The sequence below is a fragment of the Staurois parvus genome, unplaced genomic scaffold, assembly GCF_062004578.1.
Source record: "Staurois parvus isolate SC_StPar_1 unplaced genomic scaffold, SC_StPar_1.0 ptg000432l, whole genome shotgun sequence".
Lineage (NCBI taxonomy): Eukaryota > Metazoa > Chordata > Amphibia > Anura > Ranidae > Staurois > Staurois parvus.
This window is the reverse complement of record NW_028318228.1, coordinates 14,846,651-14,868,430: the sequence shown is the minus strand read 5'-3', so window position 1 is coordinate 14,868,430 and position 21,780 is coordinate 14,846,651. Positions and strand designations below refer to the sequence as shown.

Sequence of the window (21,780 nt, the reverse complement as noted above, 5' to 3'; positions counted from 1 at the left end):
GCAGAGCAGCAAAAGGAATGTACCGTAACAGAACAGCCAGGGCTTCATTTGCCCACAGTTGAAATGGCCACATACAAGACTTTAGTAAGTAACTCCAGTAGGTAAGAACACAGGCACATTTTTTACATGGAAAGAGCAACATTAGCAAAAAACGTCCTTAAAGCGGAGTTCCAGTCGCACCGTGAAAAATTAAAAGTCAGCAGCTACAAAAACTCACCTGTCCCTTGATCCTGCGGTGTCATTCCCACAGCCCGTTGCACCGGCCGTCTGGTGTTCTGGGCGCCGGCATCTTCAGTGTGGGCACCCGGCTGTGACAGCTTGCAGCTTCAGAGCTGGGTGCCTACTGCGCATGCGCGAGTAGCGTTGTACTTCCTGAATGGTCCCGTATTCTTCTGGGACCTGTCACGTATCCCAGAAGACTACGGGGAGGACAACTTCCGCTTCCGATCACCTAGGCAATCGCAGTGGAAGTAGGAGCGGGGACCCGTCAATTTCGGGTACCTGCTCCTCCCCCGCTCTCCAAAGGTGCCAATCCTTAACGGGGAGTGGGGGACCAGTCTTTAAAGCACAAATTCCCCTTTTGGGTGGAGCTCTGCTTTAACCTCCTTGGCGGTATTCCCGAGTGTAGCTCGGGGTAACATTTCAGTACCAAAAGCGGTAACCCCGAGCTACACTCGGGAATACCCTGCGGCACTGCTCCGGCATGTGTTCTTCACTTACCTTACCCTGCGCTCCCACGATGTGTCCCCTGCAGTGTCCCCGGCCATCTCCTCCGGCCGATGCCGGCATCCGGCTTCTGTGTCCTGTCCCTGTGACGTCGGGACGTACGGGCGCCGCCGCCGCCGGCGGCGGGAAATTTAAAAATTTTAAAAAATGTCATTTTTTTTTTTTTTCATTTTACATAGTAAAACATTGCTGTTTCAACCTATTTCACATACATATTGTCCCTAGTGCTTTGTCCTGCGCCCTGCCTGCATTTTGTCTGTTCTTTCTGCCTGGAAACTGAGAAATGTCCATGGCGTCCAAAAAGTGTCCCTTTAGGTCAAAAGCGGTTTAGATCAGCTAGAGAACAGCGATAGTAAATCAGAACCACTTGCAGAATTGAGTGATAATGATACGTGGGGGAAATTCGTCATCAGACACTGAAAACGATTTTGCGACTGAGCTCAGCAATGTGCGAACTTGGCGCTCTATTTCACATTTCAGTGTTTTTGGTTTGATTATATTATTGAATTAAATTTTTTATTATTTTTATATTATTTTTATGATTATTTATTAAATTATAATTTATGATTTTTATGTGTAAGTGTGAGATACACACACCTCTACTAGTCAGTAACCTCAATTTTTTACCTCTTAGGTCAGCTTTACTGCTCCCTAGGCCAGCTCATGCTCACTAGATGATGCCGATTCACTGCCCGCTGAGGTGACAACGAAAGCTGTATTGCTGGCTGTGCAGATTGCAGCTGAGTGTCAATCACAGTACTGGCTGCACAGAATTCTAATGGCCCTGAAAATGAAAGATGGTTCTCAGATGTCTAACACAATGGAGTTGACTTATTTACCTCTTGGCTCCGCCTCCCAGTGCCCCATTAAGTGGATGTTAACGTCGGGAGGCAGCTTCCTGATTACGTTATTGCTCTGATTGGTTGTCCTAGTGGTTGCATGTGCAGGAGCTCTCGCCAATCATAAACCGTAACTCAGAGCTGGAATGGGAGTGTGCAGTCAGTGTGCCCTCAGGACAGATCCATGGAGCCCCAAGGACACATATGTGCGATGGCTGGGCATTAAGGCCAACTCGTCCTGCAGCCACATAGATGTATTATTGGGTTGACAACAGGTTAAAGGAGTGAATAGTTCTCACTTAGAAAAAGTGAAAGTTCAATTTGCAAAGAGAATATTGGTAATTAGTTGGTTCTTTTTTTCATGTGCTAGAGGAAATTCCTTTTTTTTTTTAGCACAGTGGCTAAGTGGTTAGCATGTCCACCTGGCAGTACTAGGGTTGTTGGTTCACATCCCAACCGTGGCACTCCCTGCATGGAGTTTGCATGTTCTCCCTGTGCCTGTGTGGGTTTCCCCTGGGTACTCCCATTTCCTCCCACACTCCAAAGCAGGGGCGGACTTACAACTCATGGGGCCCCTGGGCAATAGGGGATCATGGGGCCCCTGTGTCCTTGCCCAAACTCAAAAAAGCCTATGAAAAAGGTACCAGGGGCATCTCATGGGGCCCCCTATTGACCCCGGGCCCTCGGGCAGTGCCCGAGTTTCCAAATGGTCAGTCCGCCCCTGCTCCAAAAGCATGCTGGTAGCTTAATTGGCTCCTTTCTAAATTGGTCCTAACGTGTCAGTGTATGAATGTGAGTTAGGGACATTAGATTGTACGCCCCTTGAGGGCAGGACTGCTGTGAATATACAATACATATATAAAGCACTACATAAACTGATGGCGCTATATAAGTATCTGTAATAAATAAATAAATAATTTCCCTAGCACAGGGTTAGGTATTCAAGTGAATAGAGCTTCACCTTCTTCCCCAACATTCATTCGCAGAGATGAATAGTACACACTCATCAGCTACTTTATTAGGTACACCTGTTAATTTGCTTGGTAATACAAATTGCTAATCAGCCAATCACATGGCAGCAACTCGATGCATTTAGGCATCTAGACATGGTAAAGACAACTTGCTGAAGCTGAGCATCAGAATGGGGAAGAAACGGGATTTAAGTGACTTTGAACATGGCACTGTTGTTGGTGCCAGATGGGCTGGTCTGAGTATTTCAAAAACTGCTGATCTACTGGGATTTTCACACACAACTATTTCTATGGTTTACAGAGAGTGGTCCAAAAAAGAGAAAATGTCCAGTTAGTGGCAGTTGTGTGGACTAAAATGCCTTGCTGATGTCAGAGGTCAGAGGAGAATGGGCAGACTGGTTCAAGATGATAGAAAAGTTACAGTAACTCATGTCAATATGGACCAAAATGTGTGAGGAACGTTTTCAACACCTTGTTGAAACTATGCCACGAAGAATTATGGGAGTTCTGAAGGCAAAAGGGGGTCCAACCCGGTACTAGCACAGTGACTGGTGAGTGTATATTAATTTAGTAAATCAACCCCATTATGTCATATTTGTGACAGTAGTGTATAGTGCAGGAAAATGAGACATTGGGGCCACCATCAGTTAACATTTCTGACCTTGGAGTTCCAGTTTGAAAAAATTGGAGAAAACAAGTTGCATTGTTCATAATAGGGCATTTTATCTATATTTCTTACTTGATACTGCACATATTTTCATTGGCTTTACAAGACATTGGTAATAGAAAATGTAAATGAGTTGTACACTTGGCCTGGTTTTCTTATTTCTTTGGCCTCCATTGGTTATTGATGGGTTTATCTTCATCAGATCGTGATGTGCTGTGTAGGATCTGATGTTGATTTGTTAGTCAATGACATTACAAATATAACTAGTGGGATTGCACAAGTGACCTGACCTTGTCCAGCATATTGATTATTGCTTTCTGGTCTCCGATAGTGTTCTCAACGGTGTGCACAGACTGGTATGCCATTGAGGTGTTGCAAATCAGCTTAGAGCTCAGTAAAACTGCTAATGTGATCCTTGGCTGCTCTTTATGTTTTCCAAGAAGCAGCAAATAGAGATTTACAGCCATCACTTAGATTGCATAACCAACACTTTACAGATGATCTAATTGTATAGAAAATGCTAATGAGTTGTCCAGTTGCCTTGGTTTTCTTAATTCTTTGGCCTCTAGTGAGTTCTACAGTTGCTTTGGTTTCCTTACTTCTTTGGCCTCCAGTGAGTTGCACACTTGCCTTGGTTTCCTTACTTCTTTTGCCTCCAGTGAGTTGCACACTTGCCTTGGTTTCCTTACTTCTTTTGCCTCCAGTGAGTTGCACACTTGCCTTGGTTTCCTTACTTCTTTAGCATCCATTGAGTTGCACACTTGCCTTGGTTTCCTTACTTCTTTGGCATCCATTGAGTTGCACACTTGCCTTGGTTTCCTTACTTCTTTAGCATCCATTGAGTTGCACACTTGCCTTGGTTTCCTTACTTCTTTGGCCTCCAGTGAGTTGTAAACTAGCCTTGGTTTTCTTATATCTTTGGCCTTCATTGGTTATCGATGGGTTTATCTTCATCAGGCCGTGATGTGCTGTGTAGCATCTGATGTTTATTTGTCAGTCAATGACATAACAAATATACCTACTGAGATTGCACAAGTGACCTGACCTTGTCCAGCATACTGGTTACTGCTCTCCGGTCTCCTATAGTGTTCTCAGCAGTGTGCAGAGACTGGTATGCCATTGAGGTGTTGCAGACCAGCTTGAAGCTCAGTAAAATTGCTAATTTGATCCCTGGCTGCTCTTTAAGTTGTGCAAGAAGCAGCACATAGGGATTTACAATCATCAATTAGATTGCATAACTAACACTTTGCAGCTGATCTAATTGTACAGGGCAGAAAAGATTTGGTTTGGAATTTAGGTGATACCATTTATTGGCTAACTTGAATTATTAAAGATGCAAGCTTTCTGGATAACTCAGATTGTCAAGTTAATATACATGTATGTATGCAATGCATGAAACCTGAAGAAGGGATCTGAGTTTTCCCCTAAACTTGCAATTGAATAACTTAAAGGGGAAATTAAACGTCAGCAGCTACAAATACTGTAGCTCTTGACTCTTGAGAAACAGACAGTTCAGGGATCCAGCAATGTCCTCATCTGGGCCAACTTTTCGCCAGTGTTTGGGTGTCTGGCAGCACCATGTTGACAGTAGACAGCCAGCTGTGACTCCCTGCAGCTTCATAAAACTTACCTTGTGAAGATCCCCACACATCCACTTCCTTGAATTCTGTGACATGTAGTCACTATATCCTGTGAGTAGGCACTGCTGTGTCACACATTTCACAGAGCCTGCCTTCTGAACTACAGAGCAGCTGAGAGGAGTTTCTGGAAGAAGAGTCAGTACAGGAATCACTGCTTACAGTCAGCAAGGTACCATGGGAAAAAATAACTATTGTTTGTATTCTTTTTAGAAAGTATTTATGCTGTAACCCTAGGTTTCCATTAATTCCTTTTAATTACTAAATCTTGGCCTAGGCCAGAATGATACGATGGTCCACCTGCATTTTTAGGCAGTTTCTACTGGTACTCTGGCAGATACCCCCATGGCATGTCTGAAAGTACAAGACATCTCCCAAACTTACTCCTGGGATGTGTGGCATAGAATCCAAGAAGCCATTTGCCGAATGTTACCCGTGTACAGTCACTTTGCGGTATCTTTGCCAGGTTCCTGTAGCATGTCTGCACATGTCCATGCCTTGATCTCCAGTGGCGATGGCTGTGCTGAAGAATTGGGGCAAAGGGAAAGCCAAAGGAAAGCAGGACTTTATTGTCTAGTAAGTATTTTTTTTTGTTTTGAGAGAAGTGTAAGCAGGTTGTAACACTACTCTAGTACATTAGCAACTGGCCCAGGCTAAGGGGAGAAGAGGTTAAACATTTATTCTGCGTTCCTGGGCTTTTGGATCTCAGTCAGCCCACCTGTGCTATAAAAAGGGGGAAAGCTGAGGTCCTGAGAGTTCCATATCCCATGCTTGATTCAACTTGGAGAGTGGCTGCTCCACTTTGCAGTCAGCTGAAGCTGGAGGTGTACCATCAATGGACTTTACCTACATGGACTACCACCTCAATTAGGTATGCCTGAGCAACCGAACAGATGCAGTTAGCACTAGGGTTTTCAGGTTGTTCACACTTAAGTGTAATGCCGAAGTTCCGTCAGTAAAGTTAATTGTTCTGAGCTTGGTCTGCAGTCATTCACAGGGGTGCAAGTTGGTTCTGGCTTATCCAAATGAACCAGGTTCTGTAAAGCACAATGGGACATGAAGTCACACTACATGGGGTTACACTACACAACCAGAGGTCTTCTCAGTAAGTCAATAAAGAGTAAAGCTTTTGTCAGGAGTAACCAAACACAAGTTCAAGACATGGAGCAACCAGTCGCAGGTTTGGTACCTGGAAAGGTGGCAGGTTCTTTAATAGTGAGGGAGTTGCTGTTTGGCTCCCTCCTGAGTGGTCCATCTCCCACAGAGAGCAGACCCGCTTTACAAAGATCCATGACCTGGTCACAGGGTATGGGAAGCGAAGGTTTTAACAGTGAACACGCATGAGGTCTGCACTATATGCTCAGCTGGATTCCATTCTGTTACTCGAAGAGAGGTACAGTGGGGATCGAAAGTTTGGGCACCCCAGCTAAAATTTTTTATTAATGTGCATAAAAAAGCCAAGGAAAGATGGAAAAATCTCCAAAAGGCATCAAATTACAGATTAGACATTCTTATAATATGTCAACAAAAGTTAGATTTTATTTCCATCATTTACACTTTCAAAATAACAGAAAACAAAAAAATGGCGTCTGCAAAGGTTGGGCACACTGCAGAATTTATAGCATGCACTGCCCCCTTTGCAAAGCTGAGACCTGCCAGTGTCATGGATTGTTCTCAATCATCATCTGGGAAGACCAGGTGATGTCAATCTCAAAGGTTTTAAATGCCCAGACTCATCTGACCTTGCCCCAACAATCAGCACCATTGGTTCTTCTAAGCAGTTGTCTAGAAAACTGAAACTGAAAATAGTTGACGCTCACAAAGCTGAAGAAGGCTATAAGAAGATAGCAAAGCGTTTTCAGATGTCAATATCCTCTGTTCGGAATGTAATTAAGAAATGGCAGTCATCAGGAACAGTGGAAGTTAAAGCAAGATCTGGAATACCAAGAAAAATATCAGACAGAACAGCTCGCAGGATTGTGAGAAAAACAATTCAAAACCCACGTTTGACTGCACGATCCCTCCAGAAAGATCTGGCAGACACTGGAGTTGTGGTACACTATTCCACTATAAAGAGATACTTGTACAAATATGGTCTTCATGGAAGAGTCATCAGAAGAAAACCTCTTCTATGTCCTCACCACAAAAATCATCGTTTGAACTTTGCAAATGAACATATAGACAAGCCTGATGCATTTTGGAAACAAGTTCTGTGGACTGATGAGGTTAAAATTGAACTTTTTGGCCGGAATGAGCAAAGGTACGTTTGGAGAAGAAGGGGCACAGAATTTAATGAAAAGAACCTCTGTCCAACTGTTAAGCATGGGGTTGGATCAATCATGCTTTGGGGTTGTGTTGCAGCCAGTGGCACAGGGAACATCTCACGAGTTGAAGGAAAAATGGATTCAATAAAATTTCAGCAAATTTTGGTTGGTAACTTGATGCCATCTGTGAAAAAGCTGAAGTTAAAGAGAGGATGGCTTCTACAAATGGATAATGATCCTAAACACACCTCGAAATCCACGAGGGATTACATCAAGAGGCGTAAACTGAAGGTTTTGCCATGGCCTTCACAATCTCCTGACCTCAACATAATTGAAAATCTATGGATAGATCTTAAAAGAGCAGTGCGTGACAGACAGCCCAGAAATCTCAAAGAACTGGAAGACTTTTGTAAGGAAGAATGGGCAAAGATACCTCAAACAAGAATTGAAAGACTCTTGGCTGGCTACAAAAAGCGTTTACAAGCTGTGATACTTGCCAAAGGGGGCAGTACAAGATATTAACTCTGCAGGGTGCCCAAACTTTTGCAGACGCCATTTTTTTGTTTTCTGTTATTTTGAAAGTGTAAATGATGGAAATAAAATCTAACTTTTGTTGACATATTATAAGAATGTCTAATCTGTAATTTGATGCCTTTTGGAGATTTTTCCATCTTTCCTTGGCTTCTTTTTGCACATTAATACACATTTTTTAGCTGGGGTGCCCAAACTTTCGATCCCCACTGTAACAGAGGTACGCCAGAATGGTGAAGTGGGCGCAGGTTCAGAATGTCCCTCCTAATGCAACTACTGAAGACACAGTGTGTATGACATGGGACACCACGTTTTCAGAGGAACTCTTTATTTTTACCATACACAGTGTTAGCTCATCGAGGAACTGCCTTAATGTCAGATGTTTCACATAACTCATTGACGGATGAGCTCAAGGATAAGTGAGAGGGCTTTGGGGGGGGGCAGAGTGAAATTTCTCTTTTTCCAAGTACGTAAAATTCCTCTATAAGAGCTCATTCTCCTAAGTGCAGAGCCCCACTCCCACTGGCCACAGTCCAGCTCCCCATAAAGTCTGAAGGACAGTAATCTGGCACTTTGCTTAAAAAGTTTGGAGAGCCCTGTTTTGGAAGCAAGCAAAGTAGCAAATGATGTAAATCTGGAACTCTGCAGAAAAAAGTAGAGTTTAATATCCCTTCAATTTTTTTATTCTTTTATCAAAAATTATATTTGCAAGAATAGTAAGAAGACACAGGTGGATTGCTGATTGCTATGAACTTTACATACTTATGACCAATGTTATTTTTTACTGTGCCTGCAATTCTCTTGCAAACAAGATTGTAACAATAAAATAGAAAATTAGTTATGACTGTGTTTCCGAAATGCACCAAACTATCCTATTCAATTTTCTACACAGAAATTCCATCTTGGAAATCTGCCATCTTAATAAAAGTAAAAGAAACCACCTGTTTTATTTACATGTAATTTCCATATATCGTGACTTCATTAGGCAGAACACACGGCACTCTATGGAAGTAATAACTGTGACATAATTCTGCTGGCTAGATCATTTAATAAAGCTCTTCTCTACCAGCTGGAAAATGTCATAAAAGTAAAAATTAAATTTTATGAACTTAAGCAGCCTTCACGTCAGCTTTCATACCCATGGCAGGTCAGGAATGAGAAGAATATCTAAACACCTAAAAAATTAAATTCTTTATAAAAGTACTCCAGTCATCAAAGCATTTGAAGTTTAACGGTTCCATTAAAATAACGACATTCTGAATGGCTTCCCTTCAAATGTTGGAACTTTCCAAAAACTAGGTCTTAACGTTGAAAACCCTGAGGAATCGTTATTACGTGCAGATCTTGTGAATTAGACATAATAAAACAGAAGCTGGTTCAATGAATATAAAGAGCTTACTATATAAGTGGCAATAGCAGGACCAGTCAATCCATACAGACTGTGAGCTGTTTGCTTGTTGGAGCTACACATCCCCCTTCTGAGACCAGAGACCAAAGGTTCCCCTTACTAACCAAACACAAGGCAAAAAAAAACGAGACATTTACCATCTTGTAACCAACTTCACAAGGATTTCCTCATTCAGAAATCATTTCCGTTACTTCCATTTTATTATTAGTCTACCACACGAGTAGCAGGACTCTCAGGAAGCAGAGCGTTGGGGTAAGCATGGGGGAGTAGACAGTTACTATTAACTTTACTTCCATGAAATTATCATTGACACATTAATGACCCTTGTTAGAAATATTAACATGCCTGAAAGCCGGTGGGCTGTCGGAGAATATTGTGTTAAAATTAGAAGAACATAATGTATGGACTCAGTAGAAAAATCTGTCTGAAGGTTCTAACATTTTAGTGTAATATATGAAAGAAAATAGCAAATAATGAGATTTTGGGGTCATAGAACTTTTTTAAAGTCAATATTTATATTTTTATAAAGTTAGTCCGGCTAAAAAAAAAAGACACAAGCCCATGTAGTTAAAGCAGTAGAAAAAGAAATAAATAAACAAATAGAAAACCTCCATATAAAGAGCCCTATACCCACAGATGATCCAGAGGAAGGAAAACTATTTTATTTTTTGTGTTAAAAAAACTTTATGTACAAAAAAAAAGTCATAAACACAGTGGGCAATAGTTTTTCCCTTTTAAGATACATATATCACTCATTTATTTTGATCAGTCACAACCAAGAAATGTATGCTACCACGTGATCCAGGTACCTCTCCCTCTATATATAAATATACTGTATACACAGTATATATATTACTTTTTATGATCTCTATATAATGGAGTATATGTATTATTATTATTATTATACAGGATTTATATAGCGCCAACAGTTTGCTCAGCACTTTACAATGTAACGGGAGACAATACAGCAACAATACAGTTCAATACAAGAGGGATAGGAGCAGGGGCAGACTGACAACTCATGGGGCCCCTGGGCAATAGGGATAGTGGGGCCCCTGTGTCCTTGCCCAAACTCAAAAAAGCCTATGAAAAAGGTGCCAGGGGCATCTTATGGGGCCCCCTACTGACCCTGTGCCCTCGGGCAGTGCCCGAGTTTCCATATGGTCAGTCTGCCCCTGGATAGGAGGGCCCTGCTCCTTGGAGCTTACAATCTAGGAGGGAGGGGCTAGTGGTACAAAAGGTAGTAACTGTGGGGGATGGACTGGTTGGAAGAGTAGAAGATTCCAGTATTAGCTGAGGGCAGGATATGTATTGCTTTATACATATTTTTGCTGACATTTTATATATTAAAGCTTGTCTTTTATGCTTGATCTCATTTTTATAATTTATGTGGAGGCTCAGAGAGCTACTTGTATAATGTATACTATTATTATTATTATTGTTATGTTACCTTTTTTCTTACATATTGAAGATAGGCTGTTCTTCTGACTATCAAGTGAACTTGTATATTATTTATGATTGATTACATGAATTGCATAATCACTACAAGACATATCATGTAGACAAACACACATACATATTTTATACTGTATATAATTGTTATACATATTTTTTGTTTCTCAGCATTTTATGCACCATCCTGAGGAAGTGGCCAGTGCCACGAAACGTGTTGATGGTGTTTTGTACTATTCTATGAGCAATAGATATTGAATGTATGAAGAATCTACTTCTCAGCTTCTCCATCACATTTGGGCACATCTGCTGAAACCACTTTCCCATTTTGGGGCTCAAAGACCTCTTAATGTATATATTATTATTGTTTTTTATTATTATTATTATTATTATACAGGATTTATATAGCACCAACAGTCTGACAACATGAGGGCAGACAGTACAGTTACAATACAATTAAATACAGGTGGAATCAGATGGCCCTGCTCCTCAGAGCTTACAATCTCAAAGACATCAGTCAGCCAAAACATTATGACCACCCACCATAACCTGTCAAGGCTTGGACTTCACTAGGCCTCCGAGGATATGATCTAGTATCTTACACTAAGCCATCAGTAGCAGATCCTTTAAGTCTTGTAAGTTGCAAGGTACGGCCTCCAGGGGTGTATTTACCACAAGACAACCAAGGCATTTGCCTAGGGTGGCATTTTTTAGGGGGGCAGCACTGCTCCCCAGAAGAAGAGACATATGTGGCATGGGGACCAGGAGGGTTCTGAGAAAGGCTACGGGCTGCTTGATGGTGGATGCAGAAGCCCGACTGTCATTCCTGGGGATGCCCAGAGCTGTGAAGGTTAGCGTCTTTGTCCCTGTCGCTGGCGGGGGGTGGGTATTAGTGGAAGGCTCTCTCAGATAGGGGTGTTTTTGGTCACTGTCAGGCTCACATATGGGGGGGGGGGTCTGGTGTTGGTCGGTGTCAGGCTCTCTCCGCAGTGGAGGGGGGGCATCCGATTTTTGTGTTGCCTAGGGAAGCACAAAATCTAAATACACCACTGAGGGCCTTGATGGATCTGACTTGTTTTTCTAGTACAATCCACTCAGCTCTACGCGTTTCTGGGATGAACTACTTCCTTCGTCAAGAGAAAAGGATCGAGGAATATTTTCTTTAGATAATAAAAATGAATCAGTATACAATAACAATACCACAATATACATCCATACCAATCATCAGTGTTTGGTTCTGGAAATCTTACTTAACTATATCACCTTAGAACAGGGGTCCTCAAACTTTTTAAACAGGGGGAGAGTTCACTGTCCCTTAGACCGTGTGAGGGCCAGACTATAGTTTAAAAAAAAAACTATGAACAAATGCGGACACAGTACAGGAGATGACCAGAGACTGGGACATAGTACAGGAGATGACCAGAGACTGCGGACACAGTACAGGAGATGACCAGAGACTGGGACATAGTACAGGAGATGACCAGAGACTGTGGACATACTACAGGAGATGACCAGAGACTGCGGCCATACTACAGGAGATGACCAGAGACTGCGGACACAGTACAGGAGATGACCAGAGACTGCGGACACGGTACAGGAGATGACCAGAGACTGCGGACACGGTACAGGAGATGACCAGAGACTGCGGACACGGTACAGCAGATGACCAGAGACTGCGGACACAGTACTGGGGATGACCAGAGACTGCGGACACAGTACAGGGGATGACCAGAGACTGCGGACACAGTACAGGAGATGACCAGAGACTGCGGACACAGTACAGGAGATGACCAGAGACTGCGGACACAGTACAGGAGATGACCAGAGACTGCGGATATAGTACAGGAGATGACCAGAGACTGCGGACACAGTACAGGAGATGACCAGAGACTGCAGACACAGTACAGGAGATGACCAGAGACTGCGGACACAGTACAGGAGATGACCAGAGACTGCGGACACAGTACAGGAGATGACCAGAGACTGCGGACACAGTACAGGAGATGACCAGAGACTGCGGACTTAGTACAGGAGATGACCAGAGACTGCGGACTTAGTACAGGAGATGACCAGAGACTGTGGACTTAGTACAGGAGATGACCAGAGACTGCGGACTTAGTACATGAGATGACCAGAGACTGCAGACATACAATGGCGGCAGGAATACTGGGCCGGCCGCTCCATAAGATGCACAGACATTTATCCCAAGTGTTTCTTATGGAGCGAAATATACGGTAAATGCAGGACACCTTGTTGGGTCAGATCTGTGTACAATGTAAAGAGAGAGAGGGGGGGAGAGAGGAAGGGGAGAGAGAGAGGAGAGAGGGGGGAAAGAGAGAGGGAGGAGATCGATCATCTATTGCACTTATCTAGGGTCCGTGGCCATGATACCCGACATGCAGCGATGGAGTCTCCTCTCTTGCTCCCCCTCTTCATGGTCAGCTCTAGGCTCCACCCTCCGGCCGTGACGGTTGCATGCACTGATCAGAATAGATGGCTGGCTGGCTGCAGAGAGGCCAGGTGAGTGGTGCGGGTTCATAAGCCGAACCCACCTTCCCCTGTTCTAGAATTTCTGATCCCGCCCTCCTGCCTCCCGCCCGAGCCCTGCCGAGCTCTCCCGACCTGCCAAACCCTAGTCCCTTGCCTCGCGGCACATACGCCCCTGCCCGCCGGGCCGGATAAATGTCCTCGGCGGGCCGCATGTGGCCCACGGGCCGTAGTTTGAGAACCTCTGCCTTACAATATAAATGCACTGACATCACATCGACAGGGAGAGGGGCTGGACTGCAGGGAAAACCTGGGGGTGCTGTTTATAACAACCTATATTTTATTTTCTATTTTCTTTCATGTGCTAAAGTAATTTTGGTTAATTCCAAAATCTGTTTTTCTGAGAGAGAAGGACAGTTGATAATAAACTCTAACTAGTAGTGTAGAAATGTTTGTGTTATGCTTGCATAGGCTTTTGAAGCACCCATTGTCCTGAGATGGGTTTAATTGAGGTTCACTCTTTTTCTTGCAGTCAAGGGGTGTCTGCAAGGGGTGTCTGCACGATGGCTGTTTTCCAGGAAAGATGACTTCATCCCATTGCACTGCATATCTTGTTATCTTCTTATTATATGAACTGCACTTATTACTTATGTTATTCCTGGGGTCTTTATAATGAGTAAGGTATCGGTAGGAAGAGGCCGCAGTGTCTGTACAATACCCAAAGAACAAACATATATTGGACTGTTTGGGGTCAATTCACTAAGAGTTAAACGACTGAAAAAATGCAGCAAAATAATGCATGCGCTAAATATTTTGCAAATGTGCAATTTACTATTTTGTGGTAAATAACTCTAGCGATAAAATATTGTTTTTGCGGTAATTACCACAAATTGTCATGTGGTAATTTATCGCACGGTAGCTGGTTGTTAAGGAAACCGGCCGCCGCAACCTTAGCGACAGATGACTCATCAGCTGTCAGTGGGGTTCCCGCTGACAGCTGAATGTAAACAAAACATGCTAGCAATTAATAATTATGAAAAAAAACAGCGTTGGGGTCCCCCCCCATCCTTACCAGGCCCTTCAGGTCTGGTATGTATTTCAAGGAAAACCCCATGCCAAAATTAAAAAAAAAATGGTCCTTAGGTCTGGTATTGATTTTAGGGGACCGCATGCCCTTTTTTTGAAAACATTTTGGCATGGGGTCCATCTAAAAATCTATACCAGATCGAAAGAGCATGGTAAGGATTGGGGGGGGGGGGGATCCCCATGCTGCATCTGGAAAAATACTGACACATATTTAATTCTGCATTAAGTACTGCATAATCTTTATTTTTTATTTATTTTTTGTGAATTGGACATTTTTTTACCGCAGTGACCTTTGTCATATAATAAAATTACAACCAAATTATATCTGGAAATGAGTAACTAGAACAAGGGAAAACAACTTTCAAGACATAAAATGTGAACTTACAGTAACACTTTTCAGCATTAGTTTAGAGAATTAACCCTTTTATGACAATTACACATATATTCATTGCTGTCTTGTTATGGGGTGCACTCTATCAGCACCCACAGAACTGTCACTGAGTTGTCGCAGACAGCTCATGGTCCGTTGACAAAGATTGGAAGTCAGTAGGGCAGGTTCCCAATGATGTCGGCACTGTGCAACCAATCACAGTGCTACATAATAAGGAGCCCCTCCTACCAGCCTTGGGCATCACAGCCTATTTAAAGCACTGGCTCCCACCGGCATACATGGTTAAAATGTATTTAATGCCCAAACTATTTTATTTGTATCAGATAGAATAGAAAATGGTTAGAATACCTGTAAAGTTTTTTTTTGCTGTCCCTGGAAGTCACCCTTTGTTTGTCCTAGTGACCATTGTCATGGAGACTGAAAGTGTTCAATCAGCAACAGCTTAAGAGGGGATCCTCTCAATTTCTGTTGTGTCTTTGGGACAGGAATTCAGGGTAATTCCCCCAATGGAATACAGATAGCAAAAAAACTGACATAGTTTTTAACCATACCCCATTCTACAAAAAAAAGGTCTTTAATTACAATTTAAATTAATATAGTGTTGCTGATCAGTTATGACAACACAACCATGATTTAACCATTTGACGAATGCCCAATAGCAAATATACTGCTACAGGGTGGCTGCGCTATGCAGAATCACGTATATAAACATGATTCTGTACTTCCTGGTCACGGGTGCTTATGTATGCAGCCACATGGTGGAGGTTCACTGATGTTTTGGGGTTGCTTTGCTGCTTCAGGCACTGGATGTCTTGAAGGTGTGCATGAAATTCTGAAATCTGAAGACCACCAAAGAATTCTGGGGTGCAATGTGGGGCCCAGTGTCAGAAAGTTGGGTCTCCGTCAGAGGTCATGGGTCTTACTGCAGGACAATGACCGAAAGCAAGCATCAAAAAGCCCCCAGAAATGGTTTCAAACAAAGTGCTGGAGAGGACTGAACTGGCCAGCAACGAGTCCAGATCTCAATCCCATTGAGATCCTGTGAAGAGATCTCAAAACAGCAGTTGAGAAAAGGATACCTTACAATCTGGGAGACCTGGAACAGTTGGCAAAAAAAGAGTGGTCCAAAATTCCAAGAGAGGTGGAAGAAACACGTTGATTTCAGTTATTTTTTCCAAGGGTTGTGTTACCAAATATTACATTAAGGGTTCCAATAATTTTGTCCAGTCTATATCTGGGGTTTTGCATGGAATGTGTTAGATTTGTGTTTTTGTTTCTCAACAAACAAAAGCAATAAACACGAGAATGCCTAAACATTTGTAATTGCAACAGTTTTCTGGACAAAGTGGTGCATTATCTGACAGAAATGCAGGGGTGCCAATATTTTTGGCCATGACTGTATATACCATAGTTTGTAGATGCTATAACTTCTGCACAAACCAAGCAGTATACCGTTTGTTTTTTTTACCAAAAATATGTAGCAGAATATATATTGACCTAAATTTGTGAAGCAATTTGGTTTTCTAAATGTTTTATTGGATATGTTTTATAGCAGTAAGTAAAAAAATATAGTTTTTTTTTTTTCAAAGTTTTCATTCTTTTTTTGTTTTTAGCGCAAAAAATAAAAACCCAGAGGTGATCAAATACCATCAAAAGAAAGCTCTATTTGTGGGAGAAAATTCATACATTTTATTTATGTACAGCATTTCATGATAGCTCAATTGTCATTTAAAATAATGCAATGCTGTATCACAAAATACGGCCTGGTCAGGAAGGTAGAATAAACTTTCTGGAGGTCAAGAGGTTAAAAAATAAACAGATTTGTTTGTATGTAAGCACAATTGTTACCATCTAGAACAGCCATTCTCAACCTTTTCAACACAGAGGAACCCTTGAAATAATTTTCCGGTCTCAGGGAACCCCTGCTAAAATTTATATTTACAACTCATGATATATTAGTGTGATGGTCAGTGGGAAGAATGCTCCTTACATCTGTGGTCATTGGAAAGAATTACCCCCTTATAGATAGCTAAAAAGATCAATGGTGTCAGTGGGAACTTATCTGAGAGCCAGAAATTGTTAATTGCTCAAGGAACCCCTGGCAACCTCTGGAGGAACCCTAGGGTTCCATGGAATCCTGGTTGAGAAACCCTGATCTAGAGGTTAAAATAATATTAACCAGTCATCATTTAAAATATAACTAAAGGCAAAACTGTATTTTTTTCCTTACATAGTGGAGATGGAATAGAACCCCTGTCATGTTGTTATTGCTGGGTGAGCCCCCAGTAGGGAGATTCATCCTCTCTATTTGTCCTGTTTACCATTATCATCAAAAGTGGAAGTAAAACAAACCCTACATTTTGGGTTGTCTCCAGAAAAGTAATAGAGGGGAAATTGTCCAATGGAGACACTAGTTCTGGTGACCTGGGGGTCCCTCTTAATTAGCAGAGATTTTCTCACTTCCTGTTTGGCTATGGGACAGGAAGTAAAGGTAACCTTTCCACAACAGGACACAGATGGCAAAAAATAAACTGACAGGTTTTGACTCTCCCTCACGCTATCCAGACCTGCGACTTGAGTTGGAATCTCATATTAAACAGGTTTCTTTTTTTGCCTAGAACATGTGCATTACAATTTTTCCCCAATGAAAACCTCATTCACAGTAGTTTCATTTGTTTGAAAAATTTAACTTTTTGATCCTTCCAATTTTCTCATCACCACAGTTGAAAATGATCATTAGTTTGACCCCACTAACCATTAGACATTTGAAAAAAAAAAAACAAAATGTTGAATTAAGTTCTACTGGTGTAGGGCCAGCTTTAGAATGGCCAAAGAAAGGCAGATGTCTACGTACTCTTGAGATTAAGCATATCCTCTTCAAGTCTATCTAGAAGTTCAGTAAGCAATGTGTAATAATGACAACCCCCCAGGATAGCCCTACATGGCCCAAAGTACCTGGAAGTTTCTGTGCTCTCAGTTTGAATTATATATCATATAAAGGATATTCTAGTCAGCAGGCACCATTATGATGTTTTGTCCCTTGTTAGATTGACTGGCCAGCCCTCAGTAACCACACCTGGCCACCAAGAGACTATACTGACTACTAATTAATAATCTTTCATGCAGGTTACGTCAGCTTCCGCCAACAATACCCAGAGCTGTTTGAAAACCTGACCCCAGAGGCAGTACGAAGCACAATAGAAGCTGGATATCCAGGAATTCTGACCAGTAGAGACAAGAATGGAAGAGTCATTCTCCTTTTTAACATTGAGAACTGGGACTATGAGGAGATCACCTTCGATGAGGTATGGCTTAGCCTGGTCCTGCATGATTATAAATGATAGCAAAAAAGGGAAAATTAATTACTAATTTTAGAAACCTAAAGCTAAACTCTGGGATAAGGAAATACTGTCTAAATATAAGAGACATGTGTATGAATAACGTAATCTTGGAGTACTTTGTGTATTTCTACAAGATCTGTGCAGAAATCCAGTGAGAAACTTTACCTCTGTGCTGGAGCTTCCTGTAATGAAGACCAATAACTGCTGCTCCCTCTTCTTGTACAGGGTGGCTGGTCTAGTCTCCCCCACTGTAGTTTTCTGCAGGGTGGCTGGTCTAGTCTCCCCCGCTGTAGTTTTCTGCAGGGTGGCTGGTCTAGTCTCCCCCGCTGTAGTTTTCTGCAGGGTGGCTGGTCTAGTCTCCCCCGCTGTAGTTTTCTGCAGGGTGGCTGGTCTAGTCTCCCCCGCTGTAGTTTTCTGCAGGGTGGCTGGTCTAGTTTCCCCCGCTGTAGTTTTCTGCAGGGTGGCTGGTCTAGTCTCCCCCGCTGTAGTTTTCTGCAGGGTGGCTGGTCTAGTTTCCCCCGCTGTAGTTTTCTGCAGGGTGGCTGGTCTAGTCTCCCCCGCTGTAGTTTTCTGCAGGGTGGCTGGTCTAGTCTCCCCCGCTGTAGTTTTCTGCAGGCAGTCTTTAGTGGGTGGAGCCTGCTGGGTCTCCCCCCTAGCCCTGCTCTCAGCACAGGCTATGATGTCACTACTACTTTATAGGGTAATCTCTGGGTTTACAAGAGTATTTGGTGCAAACAAAGTGGATTTACATCCTATTGTCTATTGTAAAATATATTTAACCCCTTCACGCCTAAGGGTAAAACAAATCTTAATGCCTAAGGAAAATTTTACAACTTTGACATGTGTTAGTAAAACCGTACATATCATCACAACTACTTTGTACATCCAGGTGACTTATACCGCGTTTTTTTTCTTCAGGCCAATTTGGGCTTTAATTTGCTGGCAAATGGTAATGGATATCTCCTGATTTTTTTCTTATTATCAGAGAAAAACAGGCCCAAAATAGTAAAAAAAAAAAAAAATTTTTTAAATGTAGCTGTGTGTTTCTTGTTACTACCATAACCTTCCAGCAAAGAAAAACCCCAAATAAATTCTACAGCTCTTGACGATCGCAGTGATACCACATATGTGTATGTTATGTGTTGTTTGTACCTGTAGTACAGCCCAGAAACAATAGTGTGCATTTTGCTTTTGTTTTGTCCTACCTAAATACACTGACACTGATACCAATTAAAAAGAGAAAAAAATCCTGACCTTTGACCCTGACCATGACCCAAACACTAACCCCGGCACTGAACTAGATCAAACCTTGATCTAGGTATTTTTGTTTGTTTATTTATTTATTTTTTAATATTCTTTTATTTATGTACACACAGTTGTTTTTTTCTTTTCTGCAAGGAGAGAGAGAGAGGGAGATACAATGTATCTCTCTCCTCCATTCAGAGAGAACAAAAAAGCAAGAGGCGGGCTTCACAGTGACTGATCACTGTGATAGCCAATCAGAGGCTATCACAGCAATCATGTGACCCGGAATCGGGAGTTCTGGGTCCCAGTTGTTAGAACGGGACCTGGGACTCACATTGACACCCTGGTCTTTGTGCTGGAAGCACTCCATGCGGCGCTCTCCAAGCACAAAGACAGGTATGCAAATATGTGGCCCCACGGAAAAAAGCCCAGTTCTGTGAGGCCACATATTTGTGTGACGTTGATGCCAAGGGGTTAAGTATACATTTTTTGAAAAAGGAGTTCACCTTTAAAGTAGAACTAAAAGCATTTATTTATTTATTTATTTTGGATAGAATAAGAAAGGGTTTTAACCCCTGACTTTTGTTGTCAGCTGTGTCCCATAGAGAAGATTTCCCTTCACTTTCCATAGTCAAAACAGGAAGCCAGAGTAAATCTCTCCAAAATGAGAGAATCCTGGGGTGTCACCAGGACTAGTGTCTCCATTGGAAGATTTCCCCCATTGCTGTTCTGGTGTCAGCCCAAAATTTGAGATTTTCTTTTAACTTCACTGATAATAGTAATCACAAATAAACAAAGGATTTCCCAGCACCCCTACCAGTCAGCCTGCAAAACAACCAAATTGACCCTGTCTAACAATTCACATTAAAACAGAGGGCTTTGTTTGCACACATTTGCAAGTGTATGTGTAAGCAGCAGTGCCAAAATCAAGGCTCCTCTGTGTACTGCGGTCTTAACTCTATAATTTTTAGAGTCTCTCAAGCTGGAGCACATATAGCAGTGGATAGAATAAGGACAGGTGTGTCTGGAGGGAGCCCAATCCTCCTTAACCTCCCTAACGGTATTCCCGAGTGTAGCTCGGGGTAAAATTTCTATACCAAAAGCGGTAACCCCGAGCTACACTCGGGCTTACCATGCAGCGCTGTATAGGGAGTCCCTGCAGCACTTACCTTGTCCTTGGCTCCCGCGATGTGTCCCCTGCAGCGTCCCCGGCCATCTCCTCCGTCTGATGCCGGCATCCGCCTCCTGTGTTCCAGTCCCCGTGACGTCGGGACGTACGGGCGCCGGTGGCGGCGGGAAATTTGAAAATTTGAAAAAAATGTCATTTTTTGCAAAACGATTTTACATAGTAAAACATTGCTGTTTCAACCCATTTCACATACATTTTGTCCCTAGTGCTCTGTCCTGTCCCCTGTCTGCATTTTGAATGTTCTTTCTGCCTGGAAACTTAGAAAAGTCCATGGCGTCCAAAAAGCGTCCCTTTACGTCAAAAGCGGGTTTAGACCATCTAGAGAACAGCGATAGTAAATCAGAACCACTTGCAGAATTGAGTGATAATGATTCGTGGAGAAATTCGTCATCAGACACTGAAAACAATTTTGCGACTTTGCTCAGTGATGTGCGAACTTGGCGCTCTATTTCAAATTTCAGTGTTTTTGGTTTGATTATATTATTGAATTAAATATATGATTTAGAATCTTGTTCAGACAGATTTCAGTGAGTTATTCCTAAAACTTACAGCCTACAATAAAAAAACTACATATTTCCATGCAAAATAATGGTACCGCTTTCAGCACCAAAAATATGAAATAATCATACCGCCAGGGAGGTTAAAGGCACAGAGATGCACGTGACACCCAGCATGTGCACAATGGCAGCTGAAGGCATCCAGTGTGTCCCTGTGCCTGATTCAACCAACTGTACCAAAAACTGCCAATCACCCCAACCTTTACCTAGCTTTTGTTGAAAGGTGCACATGAAAGGACAACGCACATCAAAAGCAAACAAAAGATTTCCCAGCACACTTACCAGCCAGCCTGCAAGACAACCATATTGACCCTGTCTAGCAATTCACATTAAAAACAGAGGATTTTGTTTGCACACATTTGCAAATATATGTATAAGCCACAGTGCCTACGTCAAGGCTCCTCTGTACTGCAGTCCTAACTACAATTTTCAGAGTCTCCCAAGTAGGAGCACATAAAGCAGTGGATAGGTTAAGGGCAGGTGTCCTGGAAGGGACCCTATCCCTCCTTAAAGGCACAGGGACGCATGTGATGCCCAGCAAGAGCACAATGGCAGCTGAAGGCATCCAGTGCGTCCCGGCACCAAAGTCAACCAACTGTACAAAAAATGGCAACCATCCCAATCTATGTATAAGAAATTGCATCTAGTTGATTAAAGCCAGTCTGTAGCCACTCCAATAAAGTTATATTATTTTCTTTTGTGAAATGTACTTATGATCTGCATATTCCAAAGCTGTATTTAAAATTGCATTTTGGAGGTTGATGTTGTCATATATTCCTATACCAATCAGATGTCTCCCTGAGCAGGTCCTATTCCCTTAGTGGTTTTTAAAGAAATTTTATACATTTGGGTAGAGTGAGGAAAAGTAGAATAGAACTCCTACTTTTTTCATCCCTGTCTGTATCTCCATTGAAGAGATTCCCTCACCAAACACTTTTTGTAATGTCCAAGCAAGAAATTAGGGAATACAAGTTTTGATGGACAAGATG

General features: G+C 42.3%; 1 protein-coding gene across 1 annotated transcript in view; it reads left to right on the top strand.

Annotated features, from left to right (window-relative positions):
• RLBP1 (retinaldehyde binding protein 1) overlaps positions 1-21,780 on the top strand; it is a 91,793-nt gene that overhangs the window by 50,946 nt on the left and 19,067 nt on the right. Inside the window, exon 5 of the mRNA XM_089687675.1 lies at positions 17,586-17,764. Coding sequence (XP_089543801.1) covers positions 17,586-17,764 — 179 coding nt within the window. The remainder of the gene's footprint in view (positions 1-17,585; positions 17,765-21,780) is intronic.